The 19,354-nt window shown below is 42.8% G+C and overlaps 2 protein-coding genes across 4 annotated transcripts; one reads left to right on the top strand and one right to left on the bottom strand.

Moving 5' to 3' along the window:
* Positions 1-7,774: 7,774 nt before the first annotated feature.
* Positions 7,775-15,678, bottom strand: LOC125517598 (citrate synthase 4, mitochondrial-like). Its single transcript, XM_048682807.1, has 20 exons — positions 15,536-15,678; positions 15,056-15,130; positions 14,900-14,962; positions 14,705-14,746; positions 12,956-13,021; positions 12,808-12,873; positions 12,292-12,405; positions 11,997-12,060; positions 11,365-11,447; positions 11,124-11,173; positions 10,958-11,035; positions 10,600-10,728; positions 10,466-10,508; positions 9,496-9,582; positions 9,136-9,237; positions 8,768-8,875; positions 8,635-8,685; positions 8,475-8,548; positions 8,309-8,360; positions 7,775-8,227 (listed from the first exon to the last, which is right to left on the bottom strand). Exons 2-20 carry the CDS (start codon positions 15,104-15,106, stop codon positions 8,132-8,134), a joined length of 1,419 nt encoding a protein of 472 aa, XP_048538764.1. The 5' UTR covers positions 15,107-15,130; positions 15,536-15,678; the 3' UTR covers positions 7,775-8,131.
* A 686-nt stretch (positions 15,679-16,364) lies between these two features.
* LOC125517597 lies at positions 16,365-18,854 on the top strand. Of its 3 annotated transcripts, XM_048682804.1 has the most exons (8): positions 16,365-16,530; positions 16,859-16,980; positions 17,089-17,170; positions 17,277-17,359; positions 17,782-17,820; positions 18,118-18,188; positions 18,301-18,415; positions 18,490-18,854. In XM_048682804.1, the coding sequence occupies exons 1-8, from the start codon at positions 16,380-16,382 to the stop codon at positions 18,559-18,561; spliced, it is 735 nt and encodes a 244-aa protein (XP_048538761.1). In that variant the 5' UTR covers positions 16,365-16,379; the 3' UTR covers positions 18,562-18,854. The 3 variants fall into 3 exon arrangements, with proteins under 3 accessions (XP_048538761.1, XP_048538762.1, XP_048538763.1); XM_048682805.1 differs by lacking the exon at positions 17,782-17,820; XM_048682806.1 differs by lacking the exon at positions 17,782-17,820 and having other exon boundaries at positions 17,089-17,183; positions 18,490-18,572.
* The last annotated feature ends 500 nt before the right edge of the window (positions 18,855-19,354 follow it).

Raw genomic sequence — 19,354 nt, 5'->3', positions numbered from 1 at the left:
CCGCTTTTGCTCAGCCCCTCTTATAGCGTTGCTAGTTGCAGGTGAAGATGAAGTTGGTTCCATGTTGGAACATGGATATTGTTGGGATATCATTATTATATCTTATTTACTTTAATGCATCTATATACTTGGTAAAGGGTGGAAGGCTCGGCCTTATGCCTGGTGTTTTGTTCCACTCTTGCCGCCCTAGTTTCCGTCATACCGGTGTTATGTTCCTTGATTTTGCGTTCCTTACGCGGTTGGGTGTTATGGGGACCCCTTGACAGTTCGCTTTGAATAAAACTCCTCCAGCAAGGCCCAACCTTGGTTTTACCATTTTCCTACCTACCACCATATACCTTTCCCTTGGGTTCTGCAGACTCAAGGGTCATCTTTATTTTAACCCCCCCCCCCCTGGGGGCCAGTGCTCCTCTAAGTGTTGGTCCAAAACGGGCAGCCTACGGGGCCACCTCAGGGCAACTTGAGGGTTGGTTTTACTCGTAGCTTTACCTATCTAGTGTGCCCTGAGAACGAGATATGTGCGACTCCTATCGGGATTTGTCGGCACATCGGGCGGCCTTGCTGGTCTTGTTTTACCATTGTCGAGATGTCTTGTAACCGAGATTCCGAGACTGATCGGGTCTTCCCAGGAGAAGGAATATCCTTCGTTGACCGTGAGAGCTTGTGATGGGCTAAGTTGGGACACCCCTGCAGGGTATAAACTTTCGAGAGCCGTGCCCGCGGTTATGGGCAGATGGGAATTTGTTAATATCCGGTTGTAGAGAACTTGACACTTAACTTAATTAAAATGAATCAACCGCGTGTGTAGCCGTGATGGTCTCTTTTCGGCGGAGTCTGGGAAGAGAACACGGTCTTGTGTTATGCTTGAACGTAAGTAGCTTCAGGATCACTTCTTGATCACTTTTAGCTTCTCGACCGTGTGTTTCTTCTCTTCTCGCTCTCATTTGCGTATGTTAGCCACCATATTGCTAGTGCTTGCTGCAGCTCCACCTTGCTACCCCTTTCCTACCCTTAAGCTTAAATAGTCTTGATCTCGCGGGTGTGAGATTGTTGAGTCCTCGTGACTCACGGTTACTTCCAAACAGTTGCAGGTGCCGATGATGCCAGTGCAGGTGACGCTACTGAACTCAAGTGGGATTTCGATGAAGACTTGGGTTGCTATTATGTTTCCTTTCCTGATGATCAGTAGTGGAGCCTAGTTGGGACGAACGGGGATCTAGCATTTGGGGTTGTCTTTCTTTATTTTGGTTCCGCAGTCAGACCTTTGATTGTACCTTGGATGATGTATGGATTATTTATGTATTGTGTGAAGTGGCGATTGTAAGCCAACTCTTTATCCCTTTCTTATTCAGTACATGGGATGTGTAAAGATTACCCCTCTTGTGAAATGCCTACCATGCGTCTATGCCTCTAAGTCATGCCCCGACATGTGGGAGATATAGCCGCATTGTGGGTGTTACACCTCGGTTCCCCGATAAATATCTGAAACTTCCCGAAACCTTTTCGGTGTCCGAATACCTTCGTCCAATTTATCAATCTTTACCTCTCGACCATTTCGAGACTCCTCGTCATGTCCATGATCTCATCCGGGACTCCGAACAAACTTCGGTCACTAAAACACATAACTCATAATACAAATCATCATCAAACGTTAAGCATGCGAACCCTACGGGTTCGAGAACTATGTAGACATGACCGAGACACATCTCCGGTCAATAACCAATAGCAGAACCTAGATGCTCATATTGACCCCCACATATTATACGAAGATCTTTATCGGTCAAACTGCATAACAACATACGTTATTCCCTTTGTCATCGGTATGTTACTTGCCCGAGATTCGATCATCGATATCATCATACCTAGTTCAATCTCGTTACTGGCAAGTCTCTTTACTCGTTCCATAATGCATCATCCTGTAACTAAATCATTAGTCACATTGCTTGCAAGGCTTATTTTGATGTGCATTACCGAGAGGGCCCAGAGATACCTCTCCGATACACGGAGTGACAAATCCTAATCTCGATATATGCCAACTCAACAAACACCATCGGAGACACCTGTAGAGCATCTTTATAATTACCAAATTATGTCATGACATTTGATAGCACACAAGGTGTTCTTCCGGTATTCGGGAGTTGCATAATATCATAGTCAAAGGAACATGTATAAGTCATGAAGAAAGCAATAGCAATAAAACTAAACGACCATTATGCTAAGCTAACGGATGGGTCTTGTCCATCACATCATTCTCTAATGATGTGATCCCGTTCATCAAATGACAACACATGTCTATGGTTAGAAAAATTAACCATCTTTGATTAACGAGGTAGTCAAGTAGAGGCATACTAGGGACACTATGTTTGTCTATGTATTCACACATGTACTAAGTTTCCGGTTAATACAATTCTAGCATGAATAATAAACATTTATCAGGATATAAGGAAATATAAATAACAACTTTATTATTGCCTCTAGGGCATATTTCCTTCAATAGGAGGCTTTGACAAGTGAAACCTGGGCTCAGGATGTTGCCCCAATAAGGGATCTAGCATGGTATGGGAAGTTCATGAATGTTTGCCAAAGGATTGACACGGTTGAGCTGGCGGATGAAGCTAGTGACACCGTGCGTTGGGTTTTGGAGCAAGACGGACAATTCTCTATAAAGTCAGGGTATGCAGCAAAATTTGCAGGCAAAGAAGTTGTGCCGACAACAAAGTTCATATGGAAGTCAAGGACACCTATTCAATGTCGATTTTCGCTTGGCTTTTCCCTTAGGAACAGATGTTGGACATCGGACCGCCTTGGACAGTGAGGGCTGCCACACCAAGATGCATGCCCTTCTTGTGAGCAATTGGAGGAGACCATTTATCACATACTGCTGACATGTGTGTTCTCAAGAACGGTTTGAATGCTCCTACGTACCGCTTTCGGAAGGCGGGAATGTGCGTCAATACCAAATGACATTCTCGTGGATTGGTGTGCAACAAGGTCAAATGATGGACAAAGGCCGAAGGATCTACGAGCCATCTTCGTCATGTGGGTGATATGGAAACATCGGGACGCCATTGTGTTTGATGGTGCATCCCCTTCAATTGAAGCACTGGTGATGCATACTGTCAAGGAAGGACTATTGAAAAGGGAGCTTGATCGCTTATTCACTGCCCTATCGACGTGGGCAAGACGTGAGTTGTCCATATGCGCGTGTTGGTTGTGTAGGAACGGTGGATGTAAGATGGTGTAAATTCTGTAACACCATGCAGTGGACTAGGTTCTATAACCCTTTTCTTCTATAAAATATGATATGCACGATTGTGTGTATTCGTGGTAAAAAATATCAAATCAAATGATTGGATTGATGCCATCATTAATATATGGAAGTAAGTTCTATCAAGGGGGTATGTAATGAAAGCATGGGTCCATTAAAGTATGAAAAGAGTTGTATGAGGCAGGGAAAAAATGTAATCGGAGCACATTACTTCCAAGAAATTGATTCCATGCTGACAAGAGCTTGCTTAAATCTAGTGAAAAATATGCATAATATTCCATGCTTCTATCACAATAAACCAAGATTCATAAACCACAAACAACACTAGAAACCAAATCAAAATTGTTCTAGTAGAGGATTTTAATCCTACTTAAGGTGACACCCCCTATCCTACGTGGAGTGCCACATCATCAGTCAAGACCAAACAAAGAAAGGAGACCAACTAAAAAGAATATCAAAGGGGAATACAAGGGAGCCAAGAAGGCCAAGCCCAAGCAAGAAGGCTTCTCCTTGTGTAGGAATTTCTCCCCTAATGGGCCACAACCCACCTCCTAGCCTAATAGGGAGCACATGGGCCAAAGGAGGAAAAATTACCTGACACGTCCATTTTACATCATGTTTTCTTATTGTTATTTATAATGTTTTTATCCTTAATAATGCTTTTTGGAGTAATTCTAATGTCTTTTCTCTCATAATTTGTAAGGAAGACACCAAGAGGGAGAATTCCGGCAGCTGGAAATCTAGACCTGGGAAAGCTACGTCAGGCCACCTATTCTGCACAACTCCAAATAAGATGAAACTTCACAGAGAATTTTTATGGATTATTTAAGAAATATTGGAGCCAATAAACACCAGAGGGGGGCCACCGGGCGGGCACAACCCACCTGGGCGCGGCAGTCCCCCCCCCTGGCGCGCCCTGGTGGGTTGTGGCCTCCTCGGCCCACCTCCGGTGCTCATCTTTTGGTATATAAGTCATTTTGACCTAGAAAAAATGAGGGGAAGGCTTTCGGGACGAAGCACCGTCATCTCGAGGCAAAACTTGGGCAGGAGCACTTTTGCCCTCCGGCGAATTGATTCTGCCGGGGAACTTCCCTCCCGGAGGGGGAAATCATCGTCATCATCATCACCAACAACTCTCCCATCTTGGGGAGGGCAATCTCCATCAACATCTTCACCAGCACCATCTCATCTCAAACCCTAGTTCATCTCTTGTATTCAATCTTGTTACCGGAACTATAGGTTGTTGCTAGGGGGTGACTAGTAGTGTTGATTACATCTTGTAGTTGATTACTACTCCCTCAGTTTCAAATTACTCGTCGCAGAAATGGATGTATCTAGAACTAAAATACATCTAGATACATCCATACCTGCGACAAGTAATTTGGAACGGAGGGAGTATATGGTTTATTTGGTGGAAGATTATATGTTTAGATCCATTATGCATATTAATACCTCTTTTATCATGAGCATGTTTATTATTTGTGAGTGGTTACTTTTGTTCTTGAGGTCACAGAAGAAATTATGTTGCAAGTAATCATGTGAACTTGATATGTGTTTGATATTTTGATGGTATGTATATTGTGATTCCCTTAGTAGTGTCATGTGAACGTCGACTACATGACACTTCACCATATTTGGGCCTATGGGAATGCATCATGGAGTAGAAAATAGATGATGGGTTGCGAGAGTGAAAGAAACTTAAACCCCAGTTAATGCGCTATCCCGTAAGGGACCGATTAGATCCTAGAGTTTAATGCTATGGTTAAAATTTATTCCTAATATTTTTCTCGTAGTTGCGGATGCTTGCGGGAGGGTTAATCATAAGTAGGAGGTTTGTTCAAGTAAGAACAGCACCAAAGCACCAATCCACCCACATATCAAATTATGAAAGTAGCGAACACAAATCAAACCAATATGATGAAAGTGACTAGATGAAATTCCCGTGTACCCTCAAGAACGCTTTGCTTATTATAAGAGACCGTTTTGGCCTGTCCTTTGCCTCAAAAGGATTGGACTACCTTGCTGCATACTTGTTACAATTATCGTTACTTGCTCGTTACAAATTATCTTGCTATCAAACTACTCGCTACTTACAATTTCAGCACTTGCAGACAATACCTTACCGGAAACTACTTGTCATTTCCTTCTGCTCCTCGTTGGGTTCGACACTCTTACTTATCGAAAAGAGCTACAATTGATCCCTTATACTTGTGGGTCATCAGACCCCTAGGCTATATAAAGCCCCCATGGGCATGTAATCAACTCACTATCACTTGAATACACTCAAGTCGAGGGTCACTCTCTTTTTTCCAAGCCCATTCGGGAGGGCAAACGAAGGCCGAGAGCTCAGATTCCCACGGACCTTGTAAAGCTCGGACTAGTCGGGAGTCGTGGGACACCAGAAGCGGTAGCACTCTAAATGCCCCGTGCGCTGGGCACCACTCTCGACAACCCTCCCATACGATGTAGGTCGCCCTCCCACGAGGCGACTAAATCTATTTAAAAACATCGTACTGCCACTTTGTCAAGTGTACGACGACCTTCGATATAAGTCAAATGTTGATTCTTGCACGTCAACAAAAACAAATTATTTTGTGGATTTCTGCATCAACATTGGTCCATGCATGCTTTCAAGTTATATGAGCAATGCTTCAGAAGATATTATTGGGTGCCTCATCTTTGCAAGTCCTCGTCTACCCTCCCACGCCTCCATCTCCTCCTAAAACGCGGTCGTTCTTGTGTCTTAAGGATTTGTGATTGTGATGGCCACCACGATGGTGCCAGGAGAGCTCGAGCGGTGGCAGAAGGATTGGTTCTCCTAGGCCAAGGATGTGCGGGAGTTAGGGCAGATCATGCAATTTGCCAGGTGGGAGGTGGAGGTGAGGTAGTCTTCTAGGTTTTTTTTGAGCTTTTATGTTTTGTAGATTTTTTTAGTGAATTGTCTAGGGTTATATACATGATACTACATGTGGAAATTAAGTACCATCCCCATCCGGTCGTACCATGTGGATAATAGATTAGTTCATCCCCACTTTCTAGTCCACATTTTTTGAAATACACTTTTTCTAAATTGTATCTTGCGTGTCCCAACTGCATTTTGACCCTAGCTTTATAAATTAGAGTCTAATAAACAATTGTTTTGAGTCTAATTTTGATCACAAATTCATTAACATGACAAGAGTCATGCTGTCATGCATGCTCGCTACTCCTGGAACTGCTTCAAAGCGGCGATCGAGAGGCGATTCTTGCCTGGTTCTCTCGACATCAACAACGACATGGGTCCTCGTCCTCCCCGCCCGCCGCTCCGGTGGCGAGAGTGAGCGGGGACCCTGGTAGTTCTCTCCGGTAGGAAGATAGAATAAGCTAGTTTGCTTTCAGAGGTGTTGCATCAATGGTGGGGACGGGACCACATCGAATCTGCTTCTGCTCTTCCCCCATCTTAGTGGTGCTCTAATGGGTGGCGTTGGGGAGCAGGTGGCTCGGTTTTCTTGCTGGTCTTCAAACCCGGTGAGATTTGTGTTTGATGGTCGGCACATGGCACTCTTCCAGGTGGCGTTGATGTCGACTGTCTTAGTTGTGTTTGGTGTTTTGCAATGGGGTGCGTGGATGACGGCAAGCAGTGGCGTTTTTCTTCTTCGATTGCATCGGATGAAGTAGACAACTCTGGGATCTAGTGGACACGGGAAAAAAACCCAGCCGACATGCCACAAAGCCTCGGTCTCGTCACTTGCGACGGTCCGGATCATCGGCTTGAAAAACATCATTGTATGTGAAGGTGCTTCTCTAGATCAGTTCTCTTCTTCCTTCATTGTTGCCTCGGTAACAGCGAAGGACAATTGTGGATGACATTCCGGCATGGCACAAGATTCTGTCATGGTGAAATTTTAGTTTTGCTTCTTGCATAGCCTTTGATGCAATACTGCAAGACATCTATGTATATCTCTTGTAATGACCACATGTGTACTGTTTGTAAGATGTTTGTTCAATAAAAAAATATGTGGTTATTTAAGAAAAAAAAACAAGAGTCATGCCACACACAAAATACCATGAATGTGCATATAAAGTACTCTAAAAATATAAGTATAAAGATAACCTGGGGAAATGGAAAACATTTAACATTCCAACTTAAAATAAGAGATAAAAGCTTTTCTGAATTCTGTTTTCTTTTCAATTGAATTTTGAATAAGTGCTCATAGCAAATTGAGAAGCACATCTAGCATCATTTTGGGAGGCCTCATTTGATTTACAGGATTTGCATAGAAATTTTACAAGATCAACACCCTCTGGAATTTTCCCTTAAAATGTTGTTTGATTCGCAGGATTGCATTCCTCAGAAACCAATCATATATGAACTTCTTAGTTCATTTCCACAGAAAAACAAGCGGAAAAAAATCCTCTGTTTTGCTACCCGACGTAGGATTTCAGTGGACAGTATATCCTATTCCTATACATTTCCTATTCCGACGCTTCCCAAACCCTGTGGATCAAAGGAGCCCTCATGTGATATACACACAGCACACAAAACGTAATTGCATGGTATAACTCACAAATACAAACACCTCAGTAGAAATGTCAGATTATTCTGCCGTATTCCCTAACTGGTGTGGTTCAAAACTCGAAAAACATAAAGTACAAAAACGTTGCCGAGCGACACAAAGCCCAAGCATCGTGTCCTACTCTTTCATGCCAGGTTTGACAGATTGTTCGACTTGGGTACAAAATTCTACCGTCTGGGAGCCCCTCTTGCTCCAGTTATTGGACAGGAAAAAGATGGGGAAATGAGGCTAAATGTGCCTAATTTATGTCGTCGAATTATTAACATCAAAGGCAACTCGAGTTGTAAGACGAAGAACTGGTGTAGCTTCAAGCCGCAACCTTCTTGCAGTGGTTTTCCAGCCACTCCATGGTGACACTCTTCGGTCTTTCAAGCGGTAGGCCAAGGGCACGGTCCCAGATGAGCTGTGTAACAAATAATTGATCAAGATTAGCAGATGGATAACCAAACAAAGAAACATCTGGAAATTGAAGGGGAGGGCAAACCTGAGATCCAATTCCTATGCTCCTTGAGACACCGAACAAGACAGTGTAATACCTAAAGATCAGACAAGGCATACCCGTTACTAATGCTGAACTAGATTTTCTATTGTACTGTACGTTAAACATATGTCTGGTGAATTGATAATTTAAGCGAGAGAAATTAATATACCGTGCTTCAGTTAATCCGAAGTGGTTGAGCAACACTCCACTGTGAGCATCAACATTGGGCCATGGGTTTTTCACCTGAAAATGCATAGAAGAAAGATTGTGTCCATACCTAGAAAGCTGAAATTAAAGGAGTAATTGTGATTAATCTGGAAACTCATTACCTTGCCTAACTCGGTGAGGATCGGAGGTACAACTTCATACAACTTGGAGACCTGAAAGGGAACAATAATATATCCCACTGAGACTGTTGAACTGAAGAGAGACCATGCAGTTAGATCAAGGCTTTTAACTAACCAGTTGGAAAAGTGGGTCCTCTGGTAAATATTTCAACGCAAACTCCCTTTGGCACGAGTATCGTGGATCTGTATTACGAAGAACTCCATGACCATAGCCAGGAACAACCTATGAACGCAACCGGAAGTAATTTAGACCTTTATTTTTAAGTTCAAATGAAGAAAAGTAAAATAAACAAAGAAAGATCAACAGAGAAAAATCATTTTCATAACCAGCCCAGGAGAAAGGAGGATCCAATAGAAGGCAACTATCCTAGATCTATTGTTCAGCATTCAACTGGAATAGTTTAGCAGTGCAAACTTCCCATAAACTCATAAACAATAGTGTTTGCTCATTGAATAGATGTAACTCGTTTTGAGATAAGCTACCTTTCCACTCTTCAGTGTCTTCCATACATATTCCTTAAGCTGGTCGGTTGTAATGTTACTCCCGGTTTCTTCCATTACAGATTTGATCCATAGCAACACTTCCTGCAGTATATGGTGACTATTGTCAGTTCATGCACATCCAAACAGTAAATACACCATTTTAAAATAACAGGAACTTGTGTTTTCTTCTTCTTAACATCATATGCAAAAGGAAGTGGGTAAATAGCACCGCTACAAGGAGTTTTGCAATTTGTTAATATGAATTTATTACGGACAATTTGTTCCAGTAGATCCATTTAGCAAGCACAAGTTGAGCATGATATAGCAGAGAACATCCACTACACATAAAATCAAGTGTACCTGATTAGCCAGGCCGTGCAGTGGCCCAGCCAAACCGTTTAGTGCCGCTGCAAAAGAAAGGTAGGGATCTGACAGAGCACTTCCAACCTGTGATCGAATAAATACCGTTAGTTCTGGATAAACAACAGCTCAGTGCGCGTAGAGGATATAAATAGAAACAAGTAAAACAACCAAAGCACACTAAGCTAGTAGGAACATAAACAGCAACACAGAGAATTGAAAAGCCCTATATGGAACAGCAAAAACAGTCTCTAAATTAGCAGATTATAAAGCTGCTACACTTCAAGTAGGCTACAACTTGATCCACTACAAGTTTGGAGGCAAACTTATACTATTTACATTTAGAACTATACTTCAAAAAGAGGGAGATCAATTCCACCCTTCTCTTTAGATGATCTCCTTTAAGCTAACATATTACGACAATGTATTTTGTTTTCCAATGCCTCTACAAGACACACAGATCATAAATTTTCATTGCCTCAAAATACACATATTTTTTTCTAGAGGAACAACACATAATCCAGAAGAAATAAACATATACTTTTAACCATGACTATGCATTTAGAAGGAGTAAGGGTGCCATCAGCAGATCCGTCAATACCACAACTTTGCGAAGAACTGAATTTAAACCATTGCTTCCAATTATACTCCTAGTTGCTAGTACAACACTACTATGGTTATCCTACAATTGGTGAAGCGGCCCTCTCTGGTCACAAGTGTTTGTCTAGGAACCATGATAACTACTTTATCAGACATACGTCATGGTTGATAAATCACAAACACATTCAAGCAGCAGTGATGTATGATGCAACAGTGCATGCCAAACTGTAGTGTATATACGATACACACAATGATGCAGCCAAATCATATTTCCGTACTGTAGCCAGCAGTCATGCTTTGGCAGTTCAAGACAATGGTGGGAACACTAACAAGAAAAAATTCAAGATCGATGGAAGGAAGAAAATATTACCAGATGCCCTGTATGAGCACTGACATTCCCGCCTTCATGATCACTGAAAGAAAACAGGTAGTAGTATGAGGGAAAATCAACGTACATCCTTCAGAGATAAATATAGAAACATAAACAAGGATCGACGAAATTACGTGTGAATTGTTATGTATAGGCGCATCAACTCCAGCATTTTTGGGTCATCAAAACCAAGCATGTGTGAAAAATTCGCTGCGTAGTCCAGTGTATTATCAGCTGCAATAGCTTTCCCATCCTTGAAAATCCTTCAGAAAACCAGAGCAATAGGATTATTTCAATTGCAGCACAAAAAATAATACCAAGTGTACTAATTAGGAAAAATCTTAATTGAGCAATAACATGCTCCAGTTAGTGTAGTACTCCCTCTGTAAACAAATATAAGAGCGTTTAAATCACTACTTTAGTGATCTAAACGCTCTTATATTTGTTTACAGAGGGAGTACAATACAGTGCATCTGATAGAAGAAAAGCTACCTCCGGTAAACATATGAAGCCACTTGTGGAAGCCGAGCAATCAAATTTAAGCAATCTTCGTATGTAGGCTCCCAGAACCTATGCAAAAAAAAGAACACCATAAATGACATGCAAGATCACCATTGAGCAGATGAACAAATTTCAAGGCATTAGAGCTCAAGCATACTTTGTTTTGGGCATTCCCTTGTCGTAAGCCTTTTGAAATTCACTCTCAACCTGAAATAGTGTTAAAATAGAACAGACCAAATTAACTCACTTGGGGGGTCTAAAAGAATTCCGCACACCTTCTGTAGTTTTGATTCTTATTTCTTTCTAATGGCACCTCACAACTCAGTACACCCAATGCAATGTGTTCTTCATTTCAGAACAGTGATAATTAACAATAACATAAAATACAAAGGGCTTACTTGGAGTGCCATCACTCCTGTGGTAAACTGTGTCATTGGATGAGCAGTAACAGGGAGAGCATCTATCGCCTTATAGACATAACCTGCATGCAAGTCAAATAAGCCGCATGAGAGGATATCACAATTGAGAAACAGAGCAAATATTTATAAGCAATGCAACTTTACAGAACAGTGTGTCTGTCCCTGCCACAAAAATTGTGAAATTGAATATATTCAAGAAACTCAAAACCAAAATTTCAAGATTGAGTAACAAAAATCCAAGTTATTCTATCCAAGGAAAACACAAGTTGTCAATGCAGAACATCAATGGATCTGGAACAAATGAATGTCTTGTATACTAACTTTCGACTGCTAAATTTCAGTGGAGTTAATAACAGCTTACACTTTCAAACTACTACCAAACATCAAAAGAGTTAGCAACAGCTTACATACAGATTCACAAAGAAAGTGGAAGTTCCCCCTCAGCTTTTCCCATTAAGCTATACTATACCAGAAATTCAGGATGATGTTTATGTGTACTCAGATAATAAAACTTGACTATTTGATAGCAACATGACTTCCTAATCTTTCTGGTCATCTATGACTACATATGAACTCTACAACACTGATACTGAGCAGGGGTGACAAGGGACCTGGAACAGTCGAACGGCTAAGCAACTCCTTTGATAGAGCATCAACTTGCTCCTTGGTTGGCACCTGAAACAAGCAATGACCAATCAGCGCACGCTAAACACTTAAAAGTTTACAAAATAGAGGGAGAACATGGCACACTCAAAATAGACGAAGTCCCATGTATAACAGGAAAGTCAACCAAGACGTTATGTCATCTACTACATCAATGAACAGATTATACCTCCTATTTTCGAAGGAGCTATTTTCATAGACCACTAAACTAAAAAGGGGTACATGTTTCATAACAAGTCAAACCTTTCCGGTCAAAAGAAGCCAAAGGAGACCCTCAGGTAAAGGTTCTCCATCTTTAACTGCAGCCGGCAGTACTTTCTGGCACTCTGGAATAGAGAGACCTCTAAATCGAATACCCTGAATAGAAAGCACATAAATTACAGGCATCAACAGAGATATACAGTGATGCATAAAATTAAATATCTCAAACCAAACTAAGAACTAATTCTATCAAAACTCTGCAATGAGGGAGGCATGCTCAAATATAAATCATAAAGGATTATGCTCTTGTAGTCAAGCAAGTTGATGTATGACGAATTAATCAAGTTTGTGCTATAGTCAATTCTGGAAAGTGATACATATTGCAGCATACAGTGATAGATTAAGCTCAGGTTCGGCACAGAAACTTGACTGGAGATCTCAAGATAATCAAATAATATATTTTCTAACCCACAGAAAATTCCTAGATATACAAGCTAATATTTAATTTGTCTTATTATAGCACCCATGGCACTACAAAGGAGAGCAATAAAAGGACACCTCCTCCGGGTCAAGTAAAGATGTTTCCCAGAGCATTCCAGTCATCCCTCTCATCCCACCAAGGACCTGGAGAAAGACGAAGCATTGTTCAGAATTAGGCCGGGCATAGAAACAGAGTTTTTAAAGAAAAATGTTACTAAATGCATACCATGTCCACAGTTATGTTTCCAAGCTGGACCTTTCCATGCTCTGACTTTAGTTTCTTCAAGCGGTCCTGTAACAAAATGCAATCAACATGAAATAACTTTGAACCGACAGAATTATTCTTTCATAAAAACAAGTGGTTAGAGCGGCGAAGACGGACGAATCCAAGTAGCACCTCTCCAACACATGCTCTGAATATTCTGATTCTGTTTCTTTAAACTCAAGTGCAAAACTGAACTTTGTGAAACTAATAATACTAAGAGCGTAATTGGCTAATCTTCTAATTTATTTTCATATCAGGACTTGCATATGGTGTTCATTGACTTGGAGAAGGCCTATGATAAGATACCGCGGAATGTCATGTGGTGGGCCTTGGAGAAACACAAAGTCCCAGCAAAGTACATTACACTCATCAAGGACATGTATGATAATGTTGTGACAAGTGTTCAAACGAGTGAGGTCAACACCGATGACTTCCCGATTAAGATAGGACTGCATCAGGGGTCAGCTTTGAGCCCTTATCTTTTTGCATTGGTGATGGATGAGGTCACAAGGGATATACAAGGAGATATCCCATGGTGTAGACGATGTGGTGCTAGTTGACGATAGTCGGACAGGGGTAAATAGGAAGTTAAGTTATGGAGACAAACCTTGGAATCAAAAGGGTTTAGGCTTAGTAGAACTAAAACCGAGTACATGATGTGCGGTTTCAGTACTACTAGGTGTGAGGAGGAGGAGGTTAGCCTTGATGGCCAGGTGGTACCTCTGAAGGACACCTTTCGGTATTTGGGGTCAATGTTGCAGGAGGATGGGGGTATTGATGAAGATGTGAACCATCGAATCAAAGCCGGATGGATGAAGTGGCGCCAAGCTTCTGGCATTCTCTGTGACAAGAGAGTGCCACAAAAGCTAAAAGGCAAGTTCTACAGGACGGCGGTTCAATCCGCAATGTTGTATGGCGCGGAGTGTTGGCCGACTAAAAGGCGACATGTTCAACAGTTAGGTGTGGCGGAGATGCGTATGTTGAGATGGATGTGTGGCCACACGAGGAAGGATCGAGTCCGGAATGATGATATACGAGATAGAGTTGGGGTAGCACCAATTGAGGAGAAGCTTGTCCAACATTGTCTGAGATGGTTTGGGCATATTCAGCGCAGGCCTCCAGAAGCTCCTGTGCATAGCGGACGGCTAAAGCGTGCGGAGAATGTCAAGAGAGGGCGGGGTAGACCGAATTTGACATGGGAGGAGTCCGTTAAGAGAGACCTGGAGGATTGGAGTATCACCAAAGAGCTAGCTATGGACAGGGGTGCGTGGAAGCTTGCTATCCATGTGCCAGAGCCATGAGTTGGTTGCGAGATCTTATGGGTTTCACCTCTAGCCTACCCCAACTTGTTTGGGACTAAAGGCTTTGTTGTTGTTGTTGTTGTAGGAAGGTAACACAATCTAGTGCAGCGCAGGCATAATATATTTGAACCAAGGTAAATTTGTTCCTTAAAGGCGTTAAGGTATTAAATGCTACTAGTTTGCAACAATTATTATTTGCTAGCATGTTACACCATGGCATTTGCGAATAAATGGTGTTCTACACTATTTGGGAGCAGAAACTAAGCATGCTGTGACACAGAATCACATGAACTGACAGGGTTAACACTGGTTGAGCAAATAACAGGGGTTGGTAAAAAGAGAAGATAAGGAATCAGATACCACGAGTACTTTCCAACTTTACAAGAGAATGCACGAGTGAGCCACAAACCTGTTGCTCCGGAATCATTTCCTGCAGCTGGGACCTAAGATCCTGCATTTTCAGAAACACGTCAGCGTCATGTTCAGAAAAAATAAAAATCCCCCTCTCAAAAAATCCAGCCATCAAACAGCGACCAGCAGTTTCCAATCACAGTATCCCATACAAATTCAAGCGCAGAACAGAACAGGAAGATTGTTGTCTTACGAGATCGGAAGCGCTCTGCATCTGCAGCCATCTCACACCACCAAGCGTGGTGGCATCCTGCCCCTGGCAACAACAACAAAAAAATCAGCATTAACAAACGCTTACAGGGTGCATCCCCACCCGATGCAACCCGCGGGTTCTGACGGATTGACTCACCATACGGGATCGCAGCCTCGAGACCGCGGCGAGGCCCCGGAAGAACGCCATGGCCGGAGCACGCGGCTACCACAGCTGCACAGAGCACGAACAAGATGGTTTAATCAGACCCTAGGGCTCCACCGAACCAACCAAAAATCCAGCAGATAAAAAAAATCACAGCGACCACGAGCACGCCCAGAAAACACATCGTAGCATTGGCTCCTAGATTCCTCCAGAACCGAAAACAACAACGGAAAATCGCGCGGAAACGGCGCCGATCCAAAATTCCAGCATCCATCAGAGAAAAACACAGAAAAAGAACGGAGCACCTCGCGGGATTCCTAATGGCCGTACGTAAATTCGAAAAAAAAAAATCAAGAGAGCCGCGATTGCAAGTCGCTGCGGCGCGGCGGATGGATCAGAAGCAACTGGCAGATCAAACGCGCGGAGGGACGCGGCGAATTCGACAGGGAAGTTTCAGAGTTCAGGGAGGCTTACGCGTGGGGAAGGGGAAGGGGAAGGTGGGCGGATCGAGAGGGTCGGGGGGGAAGCGGCGAATGCTCGGAGAGGGACGGGAGCCAGCAATTTGGAGTTGCCTTCCCCTAATAAAGCGCCGGCTCTTTTTCCTGTCCTTCCGCTCCGAGCCCCCCGGGAATGTCTATTTTGCACTCCTCCGCACGTATCGGGACCGGGAATGTCTATTTTGCATTCTATTTTTATTTTTATTTCTTCTCGTGGACAGATTCAATAACTCCCCTTCTCTCACCGAACAAAATGTATTTGTGTGTGTCATCGTCGACCTCTCGTGAACAGAAGCGTCTTTGACACTTCCGGGTGTGATGTATCATTCATGTGTGACTAGTTTTCCAAGACCTGCATCCACATTCCATATTGTACTAAGGGTCGACGATGAAAAGCCTAGCATAGAAGAGTATATTATTCAATGCACCTTTTGCCACCAAACAAAGGTTAGGCCGCCCTAACCAGGCATATGACCACGTGAATTTTCTTTTAGGGCTTGGTTATACTAGTAGTATTTGTGTAGAGACGTGGAAGCTGCGGGGTCGAAATCAGAAAATTTAGAGTCAACTAAACGGAGAGAGTATATTTTAAAATCGGTTAGCCAACCGAACGGGGACGGAAAAACTCTAGGCTTGCTCCCCAAGATGATCAGCAGCGAACGCCACGTGTCTACACAAAACTGTCGTTTTGGGTGTTTTTTTTTCGAGGAAAAACTGTCGTTTTGGGTGAAGCCCAACAGCGGTACCTGACGTACTTCTTCTGTAGCCCACCTAAGAGCCGGCCCACCGAATTAGCCTGGGCCTCTCGGGCCCTGGGCACCATGCGCGCTTGCATCCGTGACGATTCAGGGCCGCCCCCAGACGACGAGAGGAAAGGAGGAAGCGAGCGAGCGGCGGAGAGGAGAGGAGCAGCAGCCATGGCGACCACTCTCTCGTTATCTTCTCCCCTCTTCCTCGCCACTCCGCCCAGAGGTACCCACCTACCTCCGATGACTCCCCTCTCACTGAAGTTCTTGCCGTCCAGCGTAGCACCTCTGCCCGCGTAGTGATTCCGAGCTCAAAGCGGTGGCTTCTGCTTGGTTAGGCTGGATAGGGTTTGGATAGGCCCTGTGTTTCTTGGGCACATGCTGCTCATCTGAACTCGCAGTAAATTGGAATCGAGTAGAAATGTTTGTTAATTTCGCTGCAGAAAAAAACATTAGTTCATGTCTTGCATATGTGCTTCCTGAATGAATGAAGGCAGTCCAATGTAAAGCACATCCAGTGACATGACCTTTTTTTTCCTTTTATACATCTTCAGCTAGACATGTGGTTTCAGCTGGTCCATCATGGAGCACTGCAAATCTACCATGCAAGGGGCATTTTGCTGGTATGAGGAGACAGGGCCGGAAGCAACACCGAAGCACACCAATAGTATCTCTGGTTAGCTCACAAACATCTTTGTGAAGTACTACCTCCGTAGTGTACTCTACTTTCAATCTTCTATTTGCATCAATCTGGTAACCTGTGTTGTCCTCCCCTTCTTCGCAGTTTGGGAGAAAGACCGCGAAGAAGACCACCAGAGAAACGGTCGTCCCGGACCCAGACTATCGGTTACCCATCGCTATACTTGGTGAGCTCTGGAGGTAGTAAGTATATAGAACATCTCTGTTCTCTGGAAATGTAATTCTATGTCAAACTAAAAGAAGATATATAACCACTATTTTGTCGAAATACAGGGATATCTGGTGTGTTTGCATATGCAGACAATCTTCTTGCCGCTGCACCTGTAGGCCTACTGGGGCTGCTTCTCTTGTTTCAGGTCTCTGCTTTTAGACTATCTGTTTGAGTTATAGCTGAAAAACATGTACGATTGTACTATATTCTACGAGTTTTTTGTCTCCACAGTGCATATGTAACTAAACAGTGTAAAGTCATGGATCATCCATATCACAGTTCTCGAAAAAACACTCAAATCTATAAGTAGCCTCATTTCAGCTCAAATCGGGTTATTCACTGAGAACATATTGAGCTCCACCATCATCAGATTGACACTGATTTTTCGTCCTAACATATTCCTCTGAAAGGAACCACTGCCAGCATTTGCTATTCATGCTGCTCTAAAAGCGAGGGCCGATGTTACTGATAAATCAGAGAAACTAACTTATCCTGGTCATTTCTTAGGTATGATTTATTTCTATGTTCATGCTGAGACTGATGTGTTCACTTTTTTTTTTTTTGCAGACTACTAGAGTTAGGTTCGTCTTTGATGATGATTCCCTGGTTAGTGCACTTTGTCTATGTGAGAGGAATATGCACAAAACATGTATAAAATTGTTGGTTGTAAGTTTGGAAAATGCTCACAACAAAGCTAAGTAAATCTGTTATGCACAAGTTGCCATTCTACTAGTCACTTGTTGGATATCGCGTTGGGTCTTACTAGCTGAAGCATTAATATTTCTTCTTGAATGATGCTTCTCCTTTCCATAACATAAGGATTTCATTCTTTCAATACTCAGTTGTTGCAGATGGTACTATACATGTTTCACATCTCAAACTTCATAAGTTTGTATTATATAGGAAGTGAAAGTGGGCAATCAGCTGCAGGAGTCAGGCGAAAACGTGTTTGTTGGTGGCAAGAACCGTTGGAAGTAAGCATACTTCATATGCTCTGTACCAAGGATTGTACTGTCTTGTCCAGTTAATCTATCTTATGATGGTAAAAGCTTTACGGTATTTTCTAACATTGCACACATTGCATAGGTACTCAACATTTGTGAACTGGGAACTATGGTGGCCGCAATTTCCTATCCTAGTTTACTTCAAAGAGACCCAAACAAAACCCGAAGGCCAAATTCATTTCTTCCCAGTGATTTTCGTAAGTCCACTCGTTAACCATAAGCTCAACAGCTTCATTCTTACATACTGGGTTTAATTCATTTCACAACACAGAACGGCCGACAACTCTATGATATCATGGTGGAGCGTGCTGGATCATCGGAAACAAGTGGGCCTGGTCCTTGAGACAGACAACGAGTTGTGCTAAGTTCCAGGAGCCAAAATGTCTTCACTAAGCGTGTTAACAGCCCTTGAAAATCTCCATGAATGATTTGAAGAAACTACTTCAATGTATGTATTCTGTGTTTTGAAATATAGTATCCTACTCCTTGAAAACAAAAGATGTACAATAAGCATGTTAAAATTGATACGTGAGATAATGATGTAAGAGCATCTCCAACAGAGTTGGTAAACTCATGTCCAATCCCTACGAAGTGTCAAAGTGCCCAAAAAAGAAAATGCCCCAACGGCTTGCATTACATGTCCTGTTTGCTGCCCCTGTTTTCTTTAGGACATGGCCTAAAAATTCTCTCTCATCATACTCATCTTTGGCGATCAAAGTCTGTATCAGTAAACCCAACCGCTCCATGCTGGAGAGCCAATTGCAATGCCATCACCGCCTCTGAGGCGCCACGTCGAGCCCTCCTGTCGCCATTGGGGCCCTGAGAACGGCGCTGCCACAACACGTGCCAATGCCTTGGCCGAGGAGGAGTAAGCAATGCTTGCCAGGCCATTCCTACCTATCTATGTTTAGCATCGAGTTTGAACTAACTATGTTGGGTTATCGTGGACTTTATTTCATGTCTGTGCCGTTCAGAACTACTATATTCGATTTCTGTTTCGAGACCTGCTTCGGTACAATCCCCTTAAAAAGTATAAAGGGCAATTTCGACTTTGGACAATTTGTACCTACTTTTAACGTATATACGGCGCAACATGGGAATCGATCCCGTGACGCCCAACATAATAAAGTGCGTAT

This window comes from Triticum urartu, chromosome 6, assembly GCF_003073215.2.
Source record: "Triticum urartu cultivar G1812 chromosome 6, Tu2.1, whole genome shotgun sequence".
In the NCBI taxonomy this organism is placed as follows: domain Eukaryota; kingdom Viridiplantae; phylum Streptophyta; class Magnoliopsida; order Poales; family Poaceae; genus Triticum; species Triticum urartu.
The sequence above is the reverse complement of the archived record's forward strand: the minus strand, read 5'-3'. Positions and strand labels throughout refer to the sequence as shown.